The sequence below is a fragment of the Arabidopsis thaliana genome, chromosome 4 (genome assembly GCF_000001735.4).
Source record: "Arabidopsis thaliana chromosome 4, partial sequence".
In the NCBI taxonomy this organism is placed as follows: Eukaryota; Viridiplantae; Streptophyta; class Magnoliopsida; order Brassicales; family Brassicaceae; genus Arabidopsis; species Arabidopsis thaliana.
Genome location: NC_003075.7, coordinates 2,705,171 through 2,728,196, shown reverse-complemented (window position 1 = coordinate 2,728,196; position 23,026 = coordinate 2,705,171). Strand labels below are relative to the sequence as shown.

Genomic DNA, 23,026 nt, shown 5'->3' with positions numbered 1-23,026 from the left:
TCAAATATGCAGAAAGTGTAATCACCTCTCCTAATAATATTTTCTTCTTCGAACATTGCAAAACACATGTTGAGAGAGTCTTTTCTTACTCTGTCTCACAGTCATTTCGTCGAACACCTTGTGTGCACAGAAAAAACAAAAACAAAAAAAAAAAACCCTAAATTGTTTTACATTGCTCTATCATAAGCTACAACATACACAGGTCTGTTAAAAGAGTACGGAAGTTTCCGTAAAAGCCAGAGCCATCACTGCAAACAAACGACGCTCTCTCTTTTCCATTATCAGTGAAATTACAGTAACTAACGCCACAGAACAGGGAAGAGACAAAACAGTTAACCAAAGGTTAACCGGAATTGAACCAATCATATTTAAACAAAACCACACCACATAATTCTGAATTAGCCATAAACAATATCATACAACTCATCCCATAGCCCATCAGGATTAAAGCCCAAATTAAAAGCCCATAAAGAAAAAAGAAAATTTCTTCGTGGCAGGAAAAAGGAAACTAGAACCTGACCGTTGTTGAACACGCTTGTATATATAACCCTAAAGCTTCACAAATCCTCTTCTCTCTCAATTTGCTCTCATCACAATTTTCTTCTTCGCTGTGTAAACCTCTTCTGATTTTATTTTTTTTGGGATTTTCTCTTTGCGTTTCGAAACATGAGTATGAGTTCTCGTCCTGAAGTGGAAGTTCACGTCACCAACGGAAGGAAACTCTCTCCATCAGAACCAAACTCAGTCATCATACGCCTCAAAACCAAATCTGTAGAGATCATTATTGAAAACCAAACAACCGGTCGCCAAAACCGCCGGACTCAGGTTTCACCACCTTTTCTCATCGATATCAATCTCCGTAGCTCTAGTCACGACCACATCCGAACGCTTCTCCACGATCGATTAGTCGGCTACCCCTTTGAGAGTTACTTGTGCGATGACTTAGCCCCAAAGATCTCAACGGCTGCAATAGACTTAGGTTTTGGGCACAACGGCTTTACCTTGACCATGGCCGCTACAGTTACTTACCGGACCGTCTCAGTTATGTCAAACGACGAGAAATCATTGAGGATGGTTCTGCTAGGGAGAATGAAAGCAGAGGAATTCAAGAGTTTGAAGATGGAAACAGAGCCGTGTTCCATATGTCTCGAGAGTCTAGTCTCCGGTCCGAAACCTAGGGACGTCACACGCATGACTTGTTCTCATGTCTTCCACAATGGCTGTCTTTTGGAGTGGCTCAAGCGTAAGAACACTTGTCCCCTGTGTCGTACTGAGATCTACGATTGAAAACATTGAAATTAGGGTTTTATGTAAGGATTAGTATTAAGGTTTCCAATAGAAGTTAGAAATTCTAGTTTTTTGTCACATGCTGTAACTAGTTGAAGACATTGAATGTAATTTGTTGTTTTAAGGGTTTTACTCAATTAGAGAAGTTTTGTGTCACAAATCTTGTCGGTTTTAAGTTCATTTGCAAACTCTTAAATCCTTAACAATATAACCAGAACCCTTCACATCAAGCTGTTGCTCTGAAATCAAATCATGATTCCTACGTGTCTTCTTCAATGTGATTTGTTTCACCTCTCACATGAAGTCCTTCTGCAGTGTCTTTATTATCTCCTTCTGCAATTTCAACATATTTGTTACCATCATATATATTCCTCGAATCTTTTAAAGGATATCTCTACTTCAGCATTTCTTAGTGATCTTGAAACGTATATGTTAAAATAGTTGAAGATGAGAAACTTTCTGCAAATTTGAGCCCAAAATGGCAAGAACAAGGAACGTTAAGATCTTTCAAGCTTTATAACAACAAATTGAACTCCAACAAGATGTTAAAAGAGTTGATACATGTCGAGTGTGTCATCTTCCAAATTTAGTGTCTGAGGCAAAGTTATTAAATCAAACTAAGAAATGCATAACCACTTCCACGGATCCTTGAAGCTTCATGCTTCTGCTTCTTTAAATTTTAGAATCAACAGTATATCTCCTTAGTCAACCTTTTGGTGTCAAGAAACTCAACAACACCCTTAAGCGTAATACATCCGGATTCTTGCTTACCATAAGCTGCTCTGTGATCTCAGCTAGAGTTGCTTTCACCTCAAGTAACATCTTCTCAATAAGCTCAAACATGTCATGTTCTTCGAATATCTAGGTACAAAGCATCGAGTTTCTTGAAGACAACAGGCGTACAATAATCCATGAGTATGTGAACATCCATCTTTCCTGGTCTCAGAAATGCCGGATCGAGTTTCTCCTTATGGTTGGTTGTGAATATTATGATCCGTTCCTCCACAGAGTTTGACCATAACCCGTCTACAAAGTATAGTAGACCGGACAAACTTACCTAAACAACAACAAATAAAAACAAGAATCAGAGATAGTTTGTGGATATTAGTGAATCTTATATATACTCAAATATTATTCATAACCTGAGGATCATTCTTCTTCTTCTTGTTCTGTTTCTCGCCATTTCCTCCTTCATCTTTATTTTCCTTTCTAAAGTCCATTCCAACTCCTTTTTAGTATGATATTGTCCTCTTTGGGTCTACATGTTCAAGCCCTCAAGAATTTGTTATTGGGTTACTTCCCAAAATGCCTCATACTAGTTGGAGTTGGACTTGACTTATATATTAGAAACTCTTTTTCTTAACTTCCGATGTGGGACCTTTGGTTTATACCCAACAATCAAAATACGAATTAGTTACGAATTATAAAGTATAAAAACGTAATTAAACTCAGATGAATGAAAATCCCCAAACTCAGCTTTCCTCTTACGGAAATAAACGAATTTTCATGTAACTACCACATTGCTCGATGTTTATTTTGATCGCGTACAAGGGAAAAAATAAAAATTTGAAAAATGGGGGATTTGAAGTATTTTTCCAATCCCTTATTTTACTCGTCTAATAAATAAGAAATGTTTCGCTTTATCCCTTAAATGTTTACATAAATCTATTGATATTTAGTGATTTGAGTATCAGCATTCAGCATTATTGATAACTAAAGTGGGAAAAATGCTCATACCAAATTACAAATGTGGTAAAATAAAGAATTTGTGTTCTTGCTCTACCGAATTAAAGAAAATAAAAATTATTATTCTTTAAACAAGAGAATTTTGCTGCATAAGACCAAGGAAATTGTGTCCGCGTGTAAGAATTGTTGATCTTACGTGGTTTGTCTCCAGTCGATTTTAAGGTTTTGCCTTGATCCTAGTGTTTCTTGCTCTCTCCGATTAGTTGGTGAGGTGTGTTGGTAGTTGTATTTGGTTTTTGGTCGCGTTGGATTCTTGCTTTCCTCCCTGTCGGTTTGCTATTGGTTTGTCGTCGGTGTGAGGTTTCTCCGGACTTATTGGTGCTTTTGGTATTTACAGGTTCTATAGGGATGCTTTGTGAAAGTCTCTCATGCCTTTGTTCAATTCTAGTGCTTAGATTGTTTTTTCTCCATTAATTTTGTATCTTCTTTCGATTTCTGTCTCTATATTTGGTTTTAATCAGTTTTGCTATATTTTGGAGTTTAGTTTCCCTCTTTTGGGCAAATGTTTCAGGGTTATTGTGAGAAAAAACAAAGAAACAGTGATTATTTTGACGGAGATCGAGAGAGAGTTAGGAGAAATATTAAAAACAATCGGAGAAAGCCGAAAAGAACGACGAGATATTGTTTTCTTTTTCCTAAATTATTCTTTAAGAAAAAGGGCGTGACGGGGACGATATCACTGAGCAATCAAAGGGGTGATTTATAAATCTAAGTGACGGCGATTTAGTTGTTTGATAAGTTCTTTGATTGCTGATTTGGAAGATTTTCTTTTAAAGTTAATCCACATGGCAAAAATATTATTATTAGAAGAAGATAAAATATTCATTAATTTTTATAGATTTTCTGATATTTTTAGCTAAAACAATTCTAAATTTATATAATATTTACGAGTTTAAAAAAAGCATTTACATACATAACTTAATTATCAAGGAAAAATATTAATAGTTAGAGATATCAATGTTACAAAGTTATCAGAACGCACAAAAATATACAGAAAGAAGGTCAATATGATAAATCAAATTCAGAAAACGTAATAACAAAAAATATCCAATTAAAATAACTAAATTAATATGAGGTTAGGTAGCAAACGTCTAAATTACAACACAAGTAAATTTTTAGCCATTATGGATTAATGACTATTGATAAAAAAAAAAGTAAAAAAAATAAGTAGAATAGAATGAAAGTAGTGCTTGGTACATTATTATGATTTTTTATTTAGTGAATGTTTTCAGAAAAATTTATTTAAGAGTAAGATTAATGGAGAATTTAACACAACAATTTTTTTTTGACTTTTTTTTCAATTAGTTTGCTAGTTTTTTAATTTAATTAATGTAGAATGACACATATCATTATTTTTATGATAATATGTCACTCATATGAGTGTTTGACAATTTTCATATATATAATTTCAACTAATAATAATTTAGATTAAAAAAAAACAAGGAATTCAATGCCAAGAATATCATATAAAATATATAGGAAAAGTATTAAATTTGGTTGACTTTTCATTTTAGTCACAAACTTTTATTAATCAACCCGATTTAGACTCGTCATAAAATATTTTGATGAAACGCATTAACGAGGTTAACTATGTGTTACTTATTATCAGTTATCTCCATAATCAATCTGCTGATAAATCAACACAATTTATTTTAAAAATTTTAGTCAACAAAAATACTGATTTAAAGTATCTAAAGGAAAAGTTAATGTCTTTTCAACCAAATTATTTGTTAAAAAATACATATTTTCTAAAATAATATGTTTTGCTAATAAATAAAAAGCAATTTAAACCGACCGAATGATATTTACTTTTGTACTAATTTGGTTTCTATTTTCATCATAAACCAAATTTTAATAAAAAAAAATTTTTTAAAAAAAACCTATGAAACAATAACGCCGGATTGGAAATAGTGTTTTTTTTTGGGATTTTTTTAAATTAACAATTTGCTCTAATTTCTTTATTTAAAAAACGCAGAAAAAAATAATAAGATAAAAAGAAAAGTGAGCACGTAGTTGTCATTTGCAGATATTATCATTTGCCAATTTTCTTGTAAATTCACCTCTTTCCTTCGTCTATCTATCCTCCCTTCCGCAACATTGTAAGAACACCAAATCCCCTCTCATTTCCAATTTTTTGTATATCTTCTTGTTTCATATTTAGATCATCCAATCTCTAAGAATGTTAAAGGTCAAATTTTAAAATTTTTTTGTCGGTTTTTTTTTCCTCTCCGGTGTCGGAATCCGACAACGTAAGGATGATTCACATAGGTTTTTAATTTTTGATATGAAAAGAGATTCTTCTCGTGATTGGCCCATTTGTTTTGTTTTCAACAATGTTCACGTTTTGATCGCAAATTTAATTTGATTTCCATGATAAAAATTGGAACTTTCTTATGTTGTGATCATTTACAACAATTTGTGCGTGATGGGTTGTTCTCAATGTAGGATTTTGTTTGATGATCGTTGGGTTTTGAAAGAAGAGCAATGAGCAATTATGCAGCCGGACTCGGTAAGCCTGGCTCAGGTAATGACAGATTCTTTCTTTTGTGTGTGTGTGTGGTCGATTCTATAGATTTAGCGAAATTTCTTGACTTTTTCATGTTATAATGGCGTCACAAGGTTTCTGATTATGTTGTGATTCAATCCACATTGTGTGTTTAACAGGTAAAAGGAGAATCAGAGATCTTTTAAATCAACCTGATAACCGAGTCTGCGCTGATTGTGGCGCTTCTGATCCTAAATGGGCGTAAGTCATCGCTTCTAAGCCTCTTTTTCTTCTTCTTATCTTTTGGTAGTTTTGCTGATAAACAACATGTCATTTAGTATATAGCTAATCTTATGCTAATACAATATGTTTGGTTCTGTATGTTCTCTATTCATTTAGGGGTTAATCTCATAGAGTTGAATGTCTCACATTTCTTTACCATAACCGAAAGTTACTTATTCGCATTATGCGATTTGAGCTTCATCTACATGTTCTTGTGTCTTTAGTTATGTATCTTTGTGTTTGTTCTTATATTGAATAATCAGTTAGTAGCTTGTTTTCAGATCAGCAAATATCGGAGTATTCATTTGCTTAAAATGTTGCGGTGTGCACAGGAGCCTCGGCACTCATATTTCAAAGGTGATATATCTTCTTTGCTCTATTACATATTGGTTGTCCATTTGTTGTCTCTTTTCTTCATTACTCAAGACAAAATTAGATCTCTTTCGTTGTGTACTCATTGTTTGGTTTCTCCAGGTTTTGTCTGTGACACTAGATGAATGGTCAGATGAGGAAGTCGATTCCATGATTGAAATTGGAGGAAATGCGTCTGCTAATTCAATTTATGAAGCTTTTTTACCTGACACGTGCTCTAAGCCTGGACCTGATGTTAATCATGACCAGCGTATGAGATTCATTAGGTCAGATTCTAAAACAAAATACTCTGTGACAGGACAAATCTATTGCTGTTGTTTGTATAGTGACTTACTCAAAATCTTTATTTAGGGCAAAATATGAACTGCAAGAGTTTCTGAAACCAAGCTTGCGGATTACATCCGGGAAAGGCTCAACAAAGAGTTCAGCTTTTCTTACATCAAGTCTTTCTAGAAAGATCATGGATAGTTTTCGCACAAATTCATCATCGCAGACGATGGTAAAGCTTCAAACTTGCATAAGTTAACGTTTTCTTTCTTATACCTTTCTTCTTGCATGTTTTGAAATCGGTAAATTTGACAGTTTCAGGAAGGAATGGTAGAGTTTATTGGATTGTTGAAGGTGACTATTAAGAAGGGAACTAACTTAGCAATCAGAGACATGATGTCAAGTGATCCATATGTTGTGTTGAATCTAGGGAAGCAAGTAAGTGATTTGCTTTGCATCTTTTTATTAGCTTTACTTCTTGTTGATGCTGTGAATCTTGAGTAAAATTGTCTTGTTTATTCAGAAACTTCAGACAACTGTTATGAATAGTAATTTGAACCCGGTATGGAATCAAGAACTCATGCTGTCTGTTCCTGAGAGCTATGGCCCTGTGAAATTGGTAAGAGCAAATTCATTTTCTATTGACGATTTCAGTCATTGCCAAAGCTTATATATATATCTTACGGTTTCTTATGTGGTTGCAGCAAGTGTATGATTATGATACATTTTCTGCTGATGACATAATGGGAGAAGCAGATATTGATATACAACCTTTGATAACATCTGCAATGGCTTTTGGGGATCCAGAAATGTTTGGGGATATGCAGATTGGGAAATGGCTAAAATCGCATGATAACCCATTAATAGATGACAGTATCATTAACATTGTTGATGGGAAAGTGAAACAGGAGGTTCAGATCAAGCTTCAGAATGTAGAGTCTGGAGAATTAGAGCTAGAAATGGAATGGCTGCCACTTGACCAATAAGTGTCATATAGGTCTCATAACCTTTATAAATGTACTGATTGATTTAATTCTTTGTTTTTTTTTTTTCTCTCCATTTGTTGGAAATTTTCAAAAATCTCTTTGCATTTTTTTCCTCATTTCAGAGGTAAATGTATTTTGATGTTTGTATAAACCAATGGATTACTATATGATGTTTTGATTGATGGAAAAAGGGTGAAATATCCACTTATGTAACATACACTTTCACTTGTGATCATCAATTTACTTGAGAGTCGTTTCTTCAAAGTTTCAAACTTTCCACAACAGAAACTCTACTTAAGATGATCAAGGCATTGTCAAATGAAATGCTTTGGAAGGAAGAAACTGCCTCTCCTTCGTTAAACCAAGCTCAGTATCTTGCAGTTTCCTCTCATCAGACATATCAATGCTTGGACAAAGGTACGAACCATTTTCTACATTTGTGGGACATTACAGGCATTTCTTAGCAACAACGAATGTTCATCATACTCAGAACCTAAAAGATTAACATGTTCAAGCCATCCTTAGAACCCAACAGCTCAACACTTTCGCTACATCTATTACTAGAGGCCAACAATTGGACTATTTACAAGTTTCGCAGAACTGCACTAAACAGAGTCGAGTCACTTTGCAGGCGTATTAAACAAAAGAAGCACAGATAATAAAAACGAAGCGATGATAAAGAAGAAGTTCGACTTGTCATTAGAAAGAAAGAGATAACAGGAACGGAAACATAGTAGAACACTTATTCATCAGGGATTATACAAGGCCCCAAAACACAAACCACCAAAGTTTTACATGAAACGAAACATTGAACTTCTTAAGCATAACAGAGACGAGATTTAGAAACCACCACGAAGACGCAGGACCAAGTGAAGAGTAGACTCCTTCTGGATGTTGTAGTCGGCCAAAGTACGTCCATCCTCAAGCTGCTTTCCAGCGAAGATGAGACGCTGCTGGTCCGGAGGAATACCTTCCTTGTCCTGGATCTTGGCCTTGACGTTGTCAATGGTGTCGGAGCTTTCCACTTCAAGGGTGATGGTCTTTCCGGTCAAAGTCTTGACGAAGATCTGCATACCTCCACGCAGACGCAACACCAAGTGAAGGGTCGACTCCTTCTGGATGTTGTAATCCGCCAAAGTACGACCATCCTCCAATTGTTTTCCGGCAAAGATCAACCTCTGCTGGTCCGGAGGGATTCCTTCCTTATCCTGGATCTTGGCCTTCACGTTGTCAATGGTGTCAGAGCTCTCTACCTCCAAAGTGATAGTCTTTCCGGTGAGAGTCTTCACGAAGATCTGCATACCTCCACGCAGACGCAAGACCAAGTGAAGTGTGGACTCCTTCTGAATGTTGTAGTCAGCCAAAGTTCTTCCATCTTCAAGTTGCTTTCCGGCGAAGATCAATCTCTGCTGGTCCGGTGGGATACCCTCTTTGTCCTGGATCTTGGCTTTCACGTTATCAATGGTGTCAGAACTCTCCACCTCCAAAGTGATGGTCTTTCCGGTGAGAGTCTTCACGAAGATCTGCATACCTCCACGCAGACGCAAGACCAAGTGGAGTGTGGACTCCTTCTGAATGTTGTAGTCGGCCAAAGTTCTGCCATCTTCAAGTTGTTTTCCGGCGAAGATCAATCTCTGCTGGTCCGGAGGAATACCCTCTTTGTCTTGGATCTTGGCTTTCACGTTATCAATGGTGTCAGAACTCTCCACCTCCAAAGTGATAGTTTTCCCAGTCAACGTCTTAACGAAAATCTGCATACCACCACGGAGCCTGAGAACAAGATGAAGGGTGGACTCCTTCTGGATATTGTAGTCAGCAAGAGTTCTGCCATCCTCCAACTGCTTTCCGGCGAAGATCAGCCTCTGCTGGTCCGGAGGAATACCCTCTTTGTCTTGGATCTTGGCCTTGACGTTGTCGATGGTGTCAGAACTCTCCACCTCAAGAGTAATCGTCTTTCCCGTTAGGGTTTTAACGAAAATCTGCATACCACCACGGAGCCTGAGGACCAAGTGGAGGGTGGATTCCTTCTGGATATTGTAATCAGCCAACGTACGGCCATCCTCTAGCTGCTTGCCGGCGAAAATAAGCCTCTGCTGATCCGGAGGAATGCCCTCCTTATCCTGGATCTTGGCCTTAACGTTGTCGATGGTGTCGGAGCTTTCCACCTCGAGGGTGATTGTCTTTCCGGTGAGAGTCTTAACAAAGATCTGCATCTGTTAATCAGAAAAACTCAGATTAATCGACAAATTCGATCGCACAAACTAGAAACTAACACCAGATCTAGATAGAAATCACAAATCGAAGAGTAATTATTCGACAAAACTCAAATTATTTGAACAAATCGGATGATATCTATGAAACCCTAATCGAGAATTAAGATGATATCTAACGATCAAACCCAGAAAATCGTCTTCGATCTAAGATTAACAGAATCTAAACCAAAGAACATATACGAAATTGGGATCGAACGAAAACAAAATCGAAGATTTTGAGAGAATAAGGAACACAGAAATTTACCTTGATCACGGTAGAGAGAATTGAGAGAAAGTTTTTAAGATTTTGAGAAATTGAAATCTGAATTGTGAAGAAGAAGAGCTCTTTGGGTATTGTTTTATAGAAGAAGAAGAAGAAAAGACGAGGACGACTAGGTCACGAGAAAGCTAAGGCGGTGAAGCAATAGCTAATAATAAAATGACACGTGTATTGAGCGTTGTTTACACGCAAAGTTGTTTTTGGCTAATTGCCTTATTTTTAGGTTGAGGAAAAGTATTTGTGCTTTGAGTTGATAAACACGACTCGTGTGTGCCGGCTGCAACCACTTTGACGCCGTTTATTACTGACTCGTCGACAACCACAATTTCTAACGGTCGTCATAAGATCCAGCCGTTGAGATTTAACGATCGTTACGATTTATATTTTTTTAGCATTATCGTTTTATTTTTTAAATATACGGTGGAGCTGAAAATTGGCAATAATTGAACCGTGGGTCCCACTGCATTGAAGCGTATTTCGTATTTTCTAGAATTCTTCGTGCTTTATTTCTTTTCCTTTTTGTTTTTTTTTGCCATTTATCTAATGCAAGTGGGCTTATAAAATCAGTGAATTTCTTGGAAAAGTAACTTCTTTATCGTATAACATATTGTGAAATTATCCATTTCTTTTAATTTTTTAGTGTTATTGGATATTTTTGTATGATTATTGATTTGCATAGGATAATGACTTTTGTATCAAGTTGGTGAACAAGTCTCGTTAAAAAAGGCAAGTGGTTTGGTGACTCGATTTATTCTTGTTATTTAATTCATATATCAATGGATCTTATTTGGGGCCTGGTCCATATTTAACACTCGTGTTCAGTCCAATGACCAATAATATTTTTTCATTAATAACAATGTAACAAGAATGATACACAAAACATTCTTTGAATAAGTTCGCTATGAAGAAGGGAACTTATCCGGTCCTAGATCATCAGTTCATACAAACCTCCATAGAGTTCAACATCTTAAACAAGAATATCCTGATCTGAAGAATGTGGAGGCTTTAGTCCCTTGGATACTTGGGAGGCTGTGGAAGAACAGAAACGAGCTGGTGCTTAAAGGGAGGGAATTTGGAACCAATGAGGTATTAGTAAGGACACAAGAAGATGCAGATGAGTGGATTAGAAGGAAAGAGGCTCAGAATGTAAGGAAAGCACCAACCACAACACCGTCGGGACAGACGAGAAACATGGGAAGCTCCACCACAATCTTGGGTTAAGTGCAACTTTGATGGGGCATGGCCAACAGAAGGATTAAAATGTGGCTTAGGGTGGGTGCTTCGCGATCATACAGGGAAGGTGTTATGGTTAGGTGCAAGAGCTGTGGTAAAAGTAAGAAGCGTGCTGGAAGTAGAAGTGGAGGCTCTTAGATGGGCTGTGCTGTCATTATCCCGATTCAATTATAGGAAGATCATTTTTGAGGTGGATTCTCAGCAACTTGTGTCTTTGGTTACATGAAAGTTATGCTTGTCAAGTCTCAATCCAATTATCCAAGACATAAAGTATCTACTTAGCAAGTTTGAGGATTTTATGCTTGTGCATACAAGCCGAGAAGGAAATGGAGTGGCAGATAGAATAGCTAAGGAATCTCTTTCTTTTGAGAATTATGATCTAAAGTTGTATTCTATTGTACCAATTTGGGTTAAAAGCTCTGTTGAGCTAGACTGTGTATCCATAAATGGGTGAATGGAAAGTTTGTTGTTGAGCCAAAAAAAAAAAAAAAAAAATCATCAGTTCATCATATTGGTAGTCTTGTTTGATAAGTTCTGCTTTTTTTACCTTCCAGTTTTGCCATTTGATGTTGCAATGAGATTTCTTTTGCTAATGTTTTAAAATAACAAAGTTGTTGCTGCTAGTGTTTCCAAGTTGTGTTTGCTGAAATTAGGGTTTGTAACTTATAAGAGAAGCTTGATCGCTGCTTTCGACTAAAGGGAATTCAATAACAACAAGTTTACTTGAAGAAAAATATTAAAACCTAGAAGAAAAGAGTTACACCTACAAATAGGATAAAATCCACATAAATTTCTGTTACTAAATGTATCATAGTTTTGTTTCTTCTATGTATCTACATATACTCAAAAATTTCAAAGCATTGTGACTTAAGGGCCAGAAGAAAACTTGAAGAAAGATTAAAACCTATTAGCAAAGAGTTAAAGATCCACATAACTTTCTGTTGCTGAATGTATCATAGTTTTTGGTTTCTTCTGTGTCATATATACAGACTTTCTACAGAACTTTTTGAGCACAAAGCATTGTGACTTTAGAGCCACGAGTAAAAGACGAGGCAAAATGTGTATCACGTCCACTAACCATATAAACTGTTTCGGCTGGAAGAACACGGTTCCACTCGAATGACTGATCTTCGTTCAATACTCTCTCTTTCTTTCTGTCCACAAAGAAATATCCTTCGTGAGGCATTCTTATATGACCCCTCCGACCACTTTCAACCAACTCGGTTCTCAGTATTTTCACTTGATCCGTCGAGTTCACATCCACCTCAATAAATCTCTTCAGACCTTTACACTCACTTGAAGCTGCCACCACATATACTTTAATCTTCTTCTTCGGGTCAGTGATCTCTTTGACTGAGTTTGACGCTGGAGATTGCTCCATTTGAGGCACTTGAACCGTCACAGACGAATCTTGAATCTTACTGGTCTCTTGGATAACACGTCTGGGAACAATCACAATTGTATCCAAGGGTTTAACACTGTTACACTCGTATGACTGATCTTCGTTCAATACTTGATTATTGTGCGTAAAGATGTACCCTTCTTGAGCCAGTTTCATAAGACCTCTCAGTGTTTTCACCTCATCCGTAACTTTCACTTGCACCAGAATATTCGTTGGGACTTCATTCATACCAGGATATGGCGACACATATACTAGCATCTGCCGGACTCTTTTTTTTCCGTTAGTGATCTTTTTGACTAAGTTTGACTGTGGAAATTGCTTCGTTGGAGGCACTTGATCGTTGTTGTTCTTACTCGCAAACTTCACAGACGAATCTTGAATGTTAACGGTCTCTTTGACTGAGTTTGACGGTGGAGATTCCTCTGTTTGATGCGCATCTTGAATCTTACTGATGTCTTGGGTTGTCTCAGGCCGATAACTGTAAATCTTTCTGATCTCTTCCTCTGTCAAAGGCCAATCTTGCTCCGCAAAGTACTCTTCAACTGAAATCCACGGTGCTGGAGGAGATTGCTCTGTTTGCGGGATTTGATCGTCGTTGTTGTGAATAGGGTTCACGTCAGGAGAGACTTCGAGTTGGATTTGAGAATCGTGGAAGATCTGGCATTGGTCGAGGTTAAGATCTTCTCGAAGAATAAAAATGCCGTCGACGATAAGGGTTTGTTTCGAAACTGGGACACGTTGAGACTTCTCGATCTTCTGTTTGACCACTAACAATGTATCTGTGCGTTCCACTTCAATCTCGAACGATGAACCACCCAGAATCTCGACCACAAACTTCATGACTCTATCAATGGTGTTTCAAGATCAATGGAGACTAATGAAGAAGAGAGTCAAGAAACAGAGAGAGCGAGAGAGAAAGTGATTGTTTTGTAAAGATAGTTCACGATAGAATTTGGTTTTAATATCATTCATTCACATATCAAATGAACCGCATTTGGGCTTGACCCATTTTTATTGGGTTACGTGGCTCTTAAGTCAATGAAAGCCTCACATAAAATCATCAGTATCTATGCTACAGTATATTCTTACTTATATTATCCAACGGTAATGTTATAAAAAGATTGATTAAAACTATCTAGATCCGACCCATTAAACCGTAAATCTACAAATCCGACCCATTAAAGATTCTTGCCGGAGACGAAAGGTATTCCGATTGAGGAGATGGGTCAAGTGTGGAGGTCACACTGGTATTGGTCAAGGTTTGTAGAGGATGGGAGTATGGGAATGCGCTTGAGATGGGGAAGAGCAGTAATTAAGCCGGAACGAAGCATGTTTGATTTATCATTGTTTTTTTAATGAGAGTTTTAAGAAAAAGAAAAAAAAAGATTTGTAAATGTCGTAGAGGAAAAACTGTACTAGCCTAGATATATATATTAGTGTTTATATAAGGGTAAATTGCAGGCCACACCCGTTGACCATGTTTTATTTCCATGGATTGTTAAAGTCAAATGTGGTTTTCACCATTTGTCTTTTCGCCTGCAAAATGACGTTTCTGCCCTTGCGCTTCTCTCTTAGTAACTGTTGAAATGTACGGTTTAGTTTAGCAGGTTTAGTTACGTACACTGTTCCGATTCAGTTGAAGATTTTTTGTTTCACGTTGACGCGATTCGGTTCCGTTACAAGTGAGATTATTTTCATTATTCCGAAGTGACATCAACATTTAATGCCCCAAAAAAGTTTAGATGTGACTATTGTCACAATTAATGCAAAATCATCATTACATCAAATAATATTAAAAAAATTATTGATAATAATTAATAAAAAATTAAGAACGTACATTGCTGTTGAAGAAGTGTTGATCTTGTTTTTGTACCAAGTTTGGAGCCAAAACAAGCATTGCTCGTGTAAGTAATGAAGTTCTTTTAAGAAGTTTTTTGTTATGTCATATTAGGATCTTGATTGTGTTTTAACTCCATTTTTTTATCAGAAAATTTGCAAAATCTATATTTGTTTGTTTAAAATAGTCAAATGATAATTGGTATTTAGGTTTATAAATGTGTAGTATCGACATTCCATTTGTTTTTTATATGTATAGTATTTTTCAGTTGCATTTAATGTGTGTCTCCTGAATTTATGATGCAGGTGGGTTATGGATATTCCCGTATTTACTATGGTCGGTGAGTGGAAATGCAAAGAAGGAGAATGGAAATTTGAACCTGAGGAAGGCATCTTTGGTCGTTGTGTACGCGTTCAGGAAACCATGACGTACACGGACTTTGTCCGTACACTCCGAGAGGCTTTCAGTTTGAAGTCCACCGAGATCAATCCCATAATTAGCTACTGGATGCCGGGAGAAATGTCAGTGCTGATAGATACTAAACGCCCTCCTGTATACATTGACAGTCAGATGGGTCTCGAAACGTTTTTTTTTGTTTGTGGTGGGTATCTTTCTCTCAACTTGTTCGTCTCTTTCAATAATACAGTGAAGGCGTTCGGGAATACTGTCTCTAGGTCTCATGGTGAAGTTTCTGAAAGTGACCGTGTGTTTGATAGTGCTACAAATGTTGATGAAAATAATGAGGATGCAGAGGAGCAAGCCGATGTTGAAGACGATACAACAGAAGAGGATGAAGTGGAGGAGGGCAACGAAGATGATGATGGGTGTGATGATTATCTTGGTGTGGATGGATCTATTGGGGGAAGTACCATGTATCCTACCACAGACGGTAGTGAAGGTATTGGCGAAAAATACGATTACAACAAGTGGAACGATGTAATAGTAGAAGAATATGTATAAGGAAATCTTGAGGAAGACGTCAATCTCACTCAACAGACTGCTCAACATCCAGGGGAATTCAGTCGTTTATTGGAAACGTGTACGTACACGGGTGTTAGTGTACCTGACGGAGATACAAGAGAATTCAGTCGTCTCTTGGAAACGTGTACGTACACTGATCTTAGTGTACCTGGCGAAGAAACAATTTTTCCATTGGGTTACGGTACACGCTGCGAAGGGCAAAAGGATTCCAATCTTATTTGTATAGACGAAGTTACCGGGGATGAAGTGATCGACGGTATTGGAGCTTCCTCAACTGGGACACAGAATGATAATGGGGTAGTTACCGCAGCTGAGGCTTACCAAGTGTATAATGAATTTCCTAAGTTACATGGTGGCGAGTTGGCGAATCTCGGTAACGATGCTGCTCCTGTGTTCGATGACTTACTCAATTTTCGAGCTGATGAGACACAGGTTGAAATCAGCACCACAGGCGAAACTTTGTTTGTTGGAAGTGTTTTTAAGAATAGAAAAGTCCTGCAACAAACAATGTCTCTTCAAGCGATAAAGCAATGCTTTTGCTTCAAGCAACCTAAGTCATGTCCTAAAACATTAAAGATGGTGTGCGTTGATGAGACTTGTCCATGGCAATTGACTGCTTGCATCGTGAAGGATTCAGAAAGTTTCAAAATCACTTCGTATGCTACGACACATACGTGTAACATCGACTCTCGGAAGAACTACATTAAACATGCTAATTATAAGCTCCTCGGGGAAGTTGTGAGGAGCAGATACAGTTCTACGTAGGGTGGGCCGCGAGCTGTCGATTTACCACAGCTGCTCCTAAATGATCTGAATGTGCGGATTTCATATTCTACCGCTTGGAGAGCAAAAGAGGTTGCAGTGGAAAATGTAAGGGGGGATGAGATAGCAAATTACAGGTTTTTGCCGACCTATCTGTATCTTCTCCAATTAGCTAATCCGGGTACAATAACACACCTACACTATACACCAGAAGATGATGGTAAGCAGCGCTTCAAGTATGTCTTTGTCTCTCTTGGGGCTTCTATCAAAGGTCTGATATATATGAGGAAGGTAGTTGTAGTAGATGGAACGCAGCTAGTCGAACCTTACAAAGGATGTCTCCTTATTGCATGTGCCCAAGATGGGAACTTCCAAATATTCCCAATAGCTTTTGGTGTTGTTGATGGTGAGACCGATGCTTCTTGGGCATGGTTTTTTGAAAAGTTAGCTGAGATTGTTCCAGACAGTGACGATTTAATGATTGTCTCGGACAGACATTCATCTATATACAAAGGCCTAAGTGTTGTTTACCCGAGAGCGCATCATGGAGCATGTGTTGTTCACCTTGAGCGAAACCTCTCCACCTATTATGGTAAGTTTGGTGTGTCTGCTTTATTTTTCAGCGCTGCCAAAGCTTATAGGGTCAGGGATTTCGAGAAATATTTTGAACTGTTAAGGGAAAAGAGTGCTAAATGCGCAAAATACCTAGAGGACATAGGATTTAAGCATTGGACAAGAGCTCACTGTAGAGGAGAACGCTACAATATCATGTCTAGCAATAGCTCTGAGTCCATGAATCATGTGTTAACAAAAGCAAAAACTTATCCGATTATTTACATGATCGAGTTCATTCGGGATGTCCTAATGCGATGGTTCGCATCGAGGAGGAAGAAAGTTGCTAGGTGCAAATCTTCTGTGACACCTGAGGTTGATGAGAGATTTCTACAAGAGTTGCCTGCGTCAGGTAAATACGCTGTGAAGATGTCTGGACCGTGGAGCTATCAAGTGACAAGTAAATCCGGTGAGCATTTTCATGTCGTTCTGGACCAGTGTACGTGTACGTGTCTTAGGTACACCAAGCTAAGAATCCCTTGTGAACACGCTCTAGCAGCTGCAATCAAGCATGGAATTGATCCGAAGTCTTGTGTCGGATGGTGGTATGGCCTTCAAACGTTTTCTGATTCTTTCCAAGAACCAATTCTACCTATCGCGGATCCGAAAGATGTTGTCATCCCACAACATATAGTGGATTTGATACTCATTCCTCTATACAGTAGACGGCCACCAGGAAGACCACTGTCCAAAAGGATCCCATCTAGAGGTGAAAACCGGGTATGTACTAACATCGTTCATTCATCTACTTGTATTTTGAGTATTACCATGCGGAGATTTTTAACTTCCTGTCTTTGTCACTTCAGAAAAAGAGACAGAAAAGACTTTTACCAAATCAGTGCTCACGCTGTCGACAAGCAGGTCATAACAAGAAGATGTGCAAAAATCCAATCTAGTTCTGGTGACAAGTTTCTGAGCCTGCCAATATAGTGTACGCTTCTGTGTTTTCTCGGTGTACGTAAGTTTATATATAATCCACCTGTAACTATGTACGTTGTGTACGTACGTTTAAACTCTACGTTTGTATAACTATGTACGTTTTTGTCTGTGTACGTGTTAAAGTTCATGTAATAAGGGTACATAGAGGTGGTTGCTCAATATTTTGAGTAATTTCAAATAAGTTTTTTGAAAATCTAACTTATTCCCCCTCTTAAATGAACGGAGTTGGAGACATGGTTGGGTATACTGTGGTTGTGTTGGTATTTAATGGAAAGGACGTAACTGTTGATGTTTATTGTCAAATCAACGTAATAATTACCCTATATGACGGTTACCAAGCTATTACCAAAAATTTGAATCAAGTGTAGTTGGAACCGCATTAATAACTGTAGCCGTTCCAGATTTCCTCTATTTAAGTCTCCTCCCTTCCTTAATTTTATCCACAATCCTCATTTTAAACCCATTTCTTGTGCCGGCAGTTATATCATTCACAAATAAAAATTTAGTCTTTCGATTCGCTTGTTCTTGCTATCCGTGAGATGGAGGGGTTTCATATGGTCTCAGAATTGTGTCCTCTGATCACTGGGTGGCGAATTTATGTCTTTGACTTGAGAGTCTTCAAGAAGGTTATATCGCCCAACGTCTTCGAACTCGGCCTTATCCTGGCAGATTACGCGGTAATTTCCGTCAAATCATTATGTGTTTTTCTCGTTCATTCGCTTAACTTGTATATTAAACTGTCTACTATCATGTTCTGTATGTAAAGAATAACCGTATTGAGGCCACCGTTGATCGTCGCCTTGCTCCGTTTTACGAAGACCGATTCGTTGAAAATGAGTGGAAGACGATCACCTCTTTCTTGGTCCGTAAGTCAACTGACTCAGTCAGAGCAACAAAGCATGAATACGACATACTGTTTATGGATCGGACCGTCGTCGTTCAGGCCCCACCGAGATCACCACCAGTTCCAGATTTCGATTTCACTCCCTTCGACTACATTTTGGAGAAATCTGCTTACAAGAACGTTTTAGTCGGTGAGGAAGAATAACTCCGATGCTTCATTTATTACATTTTTGAAAATTTTTGTTTATTATCTTTGTTTCTCCATCATCTAGATGTCGTTGGAGCGTTGGTTGATGTTGGCGCATTGACTACAGACTATTACGGTCTCAAACTGAGTTTCAAGATAAAAGATAGATAGTAAGTGTTCTTTTCATTTGTTTTATTTACAATGTCACTCTAAACGCTAACTGTCCATATTTCTAACGTAGCAATGAAGTCTTGGAGTGCGAAGCCCGCAATCAACAGGCGGAGTACTTGGATGGTTACTTTCAGAGTTTGGGTAAGGGAAATTTTATTGTCGCACTCAGCTTTTGGCGTCTAACCGAACTGTCTAACCCGAAGCTTGAGAGCCATGGTGCTATTTCAAAGGTGGTTGCCAATCCGGACAGACCAGAAGTTGCGGATATCTCGATGGTGGTTTTTTAGCTAGAGGGAATGAACCATTTGTAAGACCCCGTCCCGGACGTCTCGTCGTCCGGCGACGTAGTACTCAAGTTCGCGCCTCTCTCCGGCCGAACCTCTTAATTTTTTGCGATTCAACATAGAATTGCCTTTACGAGGCTAAATTCTATAATCGCTCTCTTATTACACAGCGGAAGTCTTTCTAACCTTGGTTTAATTCTAACCAACTCTTGTACCGGTTTCATCGTCTTTGTCCCTTAGACTTAGATCTATCCTTTACTCGGTCAAGACATGCATATGTTCGCTAACCATTCTAAGCCAAACAATCGCATATTCCTTTATCCTACTTTCACGGTCAATTACCAAACGTCTATCTTAACTAATAAGCTAGATCTTTACATACCTTGGCCAATATGCGTATTTGATTCCTTAGCCCGTTTGTCGCCTTACTCTATTCGTTCAACGACTCGTCATCGGTCGTGAATTGATGAACCAATCCCTATCGTTACTTAGCCATACAACCAACCAACCCCACTGGTCTAAGTACAACGATAGAGATTGGGGATTGTACGATTCCCTTGGTTCACGATGGTCGAATCAAGCTCTTGGCTTATTGGTCCATCCGTCCTCCAAACGTACTCCCCTTCGGTTCCATGGTGGACGATTGAGCCCTTGGCTTATCGAACCATCCATGTTTCCGATCCGGTCATTTACTACGACCGCCCACGGTTTACTAACCGTTTATCCGTCCGGTTTATGGTGGTCGATAAAGCTTTCGGCTTATTGATCCATCCATACGATTCGAACTATATCCTTATCACACCCAAGGGTCCGTGGATTCATCCACTGGATCATCGTAGGCTAGCCCATGAAATCTTTCTTCCGTCGGCCTTAGGTTTGCTCGCGGGTCCAACATCCGTTTTGTCCATCGGTTCCCACCGTAGACTTTCCCGTTGGTTATCCGTCGAGTCACCCTTTGGTCTTACCGATCTCTGATCGGTTTCACCATGGCTGAGGAGATAGATACATGAAGGCGGCCGCGATGTTGATCCTATATGGTGAATCACGTTCCTTACCCATTCTTGGTGCTTTCTCCCTTTACCGGTAAGATTGCATCCATGGGCGACCCTTGGGTGTGCTCGGATGCACTTATCCTTGTGCTTCCTCGAACACTTTTCTCGATCCATCCCATCCGATGATCGGTCTGTCCGTCCCGTTCTGTCAGACGATCGGCCTGTCCCATCTGACCCGTCCGACGATCAGTCAGTCCGATCCGTCTGGCCGATCCGATCCGTCTGGCCGATCCGATCCGTCTGGCCGATCCGATCCGTCTGACGATCGGTCTGGCCGATCCGATCCAACGATCGGTCTACCAGATCCGATTTGTCTCTAAGACGAACGGTCTACCCTCTCCATCATCTACACTCCATCGAACCGTTGGACCGGGAGGTAGCATGCGCATCAGTTCGGTCGAATTATACTCGCCGAGCCGCACCCCCTTTCCGACCAACAACTCTACGATGTGTTGGGACTCCTTTAAGAATGTTTTATGGTGTTTTGGATGTTGTGAGATGATGTGAGATTATTTCAAAGGCCTTGGGCGTCCTCCCTTATATAGGGGGCGAATGGATGCTTCCCGAAGCATCACATCCGTTCCTTGCACCCCTCCGAAAGGTCACATCCGTTCCTTGCACCCTTCCAAAAGGTCACATCCGTTCCTTCCAAAAGGTCACAACCGTTCGTTGGTACCCGCTCGACCTTACACCTTTTGGCCGAGACACCTTTTCACCCGTGAGCTACCACAGTCCACCAGCTCGAGTGTCAGCTGACCAGACCACCCAGCTGGGTCAGTACACGATCAGCTCACCGAGCTCAGTCGAGCTGTCGGTCAGCTCATCTAGCTGAGCTAGCTAGTCTTCCACCTGGTTAAGCTCACCTAGCTTAGCTAGCTAGTTCATCCTAGCTTGTCCAGCTCACCTAGCTGGTTCAGCTTGAACTTTCTCGTTCATCCGACTAAGTATTTTAGTCCGTTTCTTGACCATGGTCTAGTTTTCTCCTAAAACAACTTGGCCTCTTTATGAACGCGGGACGCGGTCGTTACATGTCTACCCCCCTTAAACTGAATTCGTCCTCGAATTCGGCTGGTGTAAGATCTGGGTTACTCCCTAACTCGGGACACAGGCGTTACACCATTATTCTCCGTTTTAATATAATATAAGACTACATTTCAATTAAGTTTTCTTTCCCAGTTGTTGTTGTTGTTTCCATAAGAACCAAACTACATTTCAGTCGTTGTTTTTTCCTGTTTCCGTTTAAATGTTAATCTAATTTGTTGTTTTATGTACATGCCTTGTTTTATAGTTCAAATCCTCTCGCAATGTACGTATAGTTTCTGGTGTACGCTATCGTGTACGTGTATTAGTTTTGGTGCCTTCAACATCAAAAACTATTAGATTTATACTTATGTTGTGTACGCAATTTCCCAATGTACGATAAACCAAGTTTAATGTACTATATAGTGTACGTACACGAAGACATCTAGTAATACTTAAAGGGGTAATTCATTCAAAAGCCAGAAACATAAAAAAGACAGGCAGTTTATATAAAGGGAAATTCATAAGATAAATAAACTGGAACGAATCAAAAAACATAATTTTTTCAACGAAGCATACACATGTGTTGCAAAATATGTGTGCATCCGTCATACACAGAATATAGCAATCTCCCTGGCGTACCAGTAGAAAAAACAAACCCTGCAGCCATGATGGAACGTGCATTGCCCTACGCAACTCAGCGGGTGGACAAACCTCCAAGACCTTTCCCAGCGGCGAGCATTTTCAGTGTGAAGCTGGCTGATGTGATACATCACCATCTCTGCAACCGCGTGGCCAGCTTCAAGGGTGGGTGTCATTTCCCAGAACTTTTCGCTGATCGGGAGGAAATCCAAGTGATTACCAGTACACGTAAGGAACAAACCGGTTGCGAAGCAAGCAAAGGGATCAGATAAAGCGACCGTTGTCATGACTGAAAGGCCCTGAGCTACTGTCACGAAGTTGCTCGCTTGGCGAACACCTTCAAGGTAAACCGCCGGGATGGATCCACGTTCTACAAGCAGCTCGAAGTATGGCCGGAAGGTAGACTCCGGTTGGAGTAACGACGGCCACGTCATGAATTCATCGATTGCAAGGGTGTTGATGTCACAACTGTTGACTAAGTTCCTTAGCGTCTCTATGGGAGTCTGGCTGACGGGGAGGTAGTTGACAAGTATGCTTATGGGGTTTGGCAATTGGATTCCTAGGTACAACTCGGTTGGAGGGGTTAGCGGAGGTAGGAAAGGCATTGTTTTTCAAACGAGGAGGTTTAGACGGATTCGTGTATTCAACTAAGTGTGTTTGACATGAGTTTTAAAGAGGGGAATAATCATCAATGTAAGTGGGTGGGTGACGTGGATGTATATTTAGTGCATCATATTAGTAACTTTTAATTTAAACAAACTACTGTGTACCTCTCATAATCGCGCCGTGTATGTCTATAAAATACTCATTACGTTTTCTTACAGAAGGTTGAGTTAACGTCTGTTTGTATTGCATATAAGTGGAACAATATGGCTTCATGTATAGTGCTATATTAGGGGTCAACGCATTTACTAACAATCTTTTCAAATAAACATTAACTTACTTATTTTATCTGCCAAATCAATTGAGTACGTTGCTCGGGAACCGTGTATGTCTAATAGAGATATTAATGAGAGTGTGATGGAGGTCACTTCTAGTGTGTATTTGACAGCGAGTAATTAATATGGAGCGAAATCTTCTAGATATGTGTTATACGACGTCAAA

General features: G+C 39.0%; 5 protein-coding genes, 3 long non-coding RNA genes and 3 pseudogenes across 20 annotated transcripts; 6 read left to right on the top strand and 5 right to left on the bottom strand.

Moving 5' to 3' along the window:
• Window positions 1-666: 666 nt before the first annotated feature.
• Window positions 667-1,287, top strand: AT4G05350 (RING/U-box superfamily protein; the record flags this gene model as incomplete). The annotated part of the gene is made up of 1 exon (NM_116774.1): window positions 667-1,287. One exon carries the CDS (start codon window positions 667-669, stop codon window positions 1,285-1,287), a length of 621 nt encoding a protein of 206 aa, NP_192444.1.
• An 844-nt stretch (window positions 1,288-2,131) lies between these two features.
• AT4G05340 (P-loop containing nucleoside triphosphate hydrolases superfamily protein) lies at window positions 2,132-2,507 on the bottom strand (the record flags this gene model as incomplete). The annotated part of the gene is made up of 2 exons (NM_116773.1): window positions 2,132-2,344; window positions 2,430-2,507. 2 exons carry the CDS (start codon window positions 2,505-2,507, stop codon window positions 2,132-2,134), a joined length of 291 nt encoding a protein of 96 aa, NP_192443.1.
• A 488-nt stretch (window positions 2,508-2,995) lies between these two features.
• On the bottom strand, window positions 2,996-3,255 carry AT4G05125. Its single transcript, NR_141848.1, has one exon. It is a non-coding gene; the product is annotated as an other RNA (long non-coding RNA).
• Window positions 3,159-3,630, top strand: AT4G05115. The gene is made up of 2 exons (NR_141847.1): window positions 3,159-3,328; window positions 3,547-3,630. It is a non-coding gene; the product is annotated as an other RNA (long non-coding RNA).
• A 1,352-nt stretch (window positions 3,631-4,982) lies between these two features.
• Window positions 4,983-7,704, top strand: AGD13 (ARF-GAP domain 13). 3 transcript variants are annotated; one of them, NM_116772.4, is made up of 9 exons: window positions 4,983-5,132; window positions 5,479-5,557; window positions 5,698-5,779; window positions 6,082-6,157; window positions 6,275-6,438; window positions 6,524-6,671; window positions 6,755-6,877; window positions 6,963-7,058; window positions 7,144-7,687. In NM_116772.4, the coding sequence occupies exons 2-9, from the start codon at window positions 5,518-5,520 to the stop codon at window positions 7,423-7,425; spliced, it is 1,011 nt and encodes a 336-aa protein (NP_567292.1). In that variant the 5' UTR covers window positions 4,983-5,132; window positions 5,479-5,517; the 3' UTR covers window positions 7,426-7,687. The 3 variants fall into 3 exon arrangements, with proteins under 3 accessions (NP_567292.1, NP_001328043.1, NP_001328044.1); NM_001340548.1 differs by having other exon boundaries at window positions 5,071-5,132; window positions 6,071-6,157; window positions 7,144-7,704; NM_001340549.1 differs by lacking the exon at window positions 4,983-5,132 and adding an exon at window positions 5,179-5,282 and having other exon boundaries at window positions 7,144-7,672.
• Window positions 7,705-7,888: 184 nt separating this feature from the next.
• UBQ10 (polyubiquitin 10) lies at window positions 7,889-10,220 on the bottom strand. Of its 8 annotated transcripts, NM_001340547.1 has the most exons (4): window positions 9,943-10,010; window positions 9,424-9,638; window positions 8,729-9,195; window positions 8,104-8,500 (listed from the first exon to the last, which is right to left on the bottom strand). In NM_001340547.1, the coding sequence occupies exons 2-4, from the start codon at window positions 9,636-9,638 to the stop codon at window positions 8,265-8,267; spliced, it is 918 nt and encodes a 305-aa protein (NP_001328998.1). In that variant the 5' UTR covers window positions 9,943-10,010; the 3' UTR covers window positions 8,104-8,264. The 8 variants fall into 8 exon arrangements, with proteins under 8 accessions (NP_001328999.1, NP_849299.4, NP_001078353.4 ...); NM_001340546.1 differs by lacking the exon at window positions 8,729-9,195 and having other exon boundaries at window positions 7,889-8,645; window positions 9,558-9,638; window positions 9,943-10,027; NM_001084884.5 differs by having other exon boundaries at window positions 7,973-9,195; window positions 9,943-10,217.
• Window positions 10,221-12,184: 1,964 nt separating this feature from the next.
• AT4G05310 (Ubiquitin-like superfamily protein) lies at window positions 12,185-13,432 on the bottom strand (the record flags this gene model as incomplete). The annotated part of the gene is made up of 1 exon (NM_116770.1): window positions 12,185-13,432. The coding sequence occupies one exon, from the start codon at window positions 13,430-13,432 to the stop codon at window positions 12,185-12,187; it is 1,248 nt and encodes a 415-aa protein (NP_192440.1).
• A 67-nt stretch (window positions 13,433-13,499) lies between these two features.
• On the top strand, window positions 13,500-14,019 carry AT4G05085. The gene has a single exon (NR_141845.1). It is a non-coding gene; the product is annotated as an other RNA (long non-coding RNA).
• Window positions 14,020-14,763: 744 nt separating this feature from the next.
• On the top strand, window positions 14,764-17,641 carry AT4G05306 (annotated as a pseudogene; the record flags this gene model as incomplete). The annotated part of the gene is made up of 1 exon: window positions 14,764-17,641.
• A 621-nt stretch (window positions 17,642-18,262) lies between these two features.
• On the top strand, window positions 18,263-19,211 carry AT4G05303 (annotated as a pseudogene; the record flags this gene model as incomplete). The annotated part of the gene is made up of 4 exons: window positions 18,263-18,400; window positions 18,490-18,757; window positions 18,839-18,923; window positions 18,995-19,211.
• Window positions 19,212-20,038: 827 nt separating this feature from the next.
• On the bottom strand, window positions 20,039-22,527 carry AT4G05300 (annotated as a pseudogene; the record flags this gene model as incomplete). Its single annotated transcript has 5 exons — window positions 20,039-20,198; window positions 20,264-20,556; window positions 20,977-21,029; window positions 21,601-21,725; window positions 21,995-22,527.
• Window positions 22,528-23,026: the final 499 nt, after the last annotated feature.

Excerpts from the sequence above, each read along its gene's own strand:
- AGD13 (NM_116772.4), top strand. The coding sequence starts at position 5,518 with ATGAGCAATTATGCAGCCGGACTCGGTAAGCCTGGCTCAG. Across the intron at positions 6,439-6,523 it reads CAGCGTATGAGATTCATTAG|GGCAAAATATGAACTGCAAG; the intron begins GTCAGATTCTAA and ends ATCTTTATTTAG. Across the intron at positions 6,672-6,754 it reads ATTCATCATCGCAGACGATG|TTTCAGGAAGGAATGGTAGA; the intron begins GTAAAGCTTCAA and ends TAAATTTGACAG.
- UBQ10 (NM_178968.5), bottom strand. The coding sequence starts at position 9,638 with ATGCAGATCTTTGTTAAGACTCTCACCGGAAAGACAATCACCCTCGAG.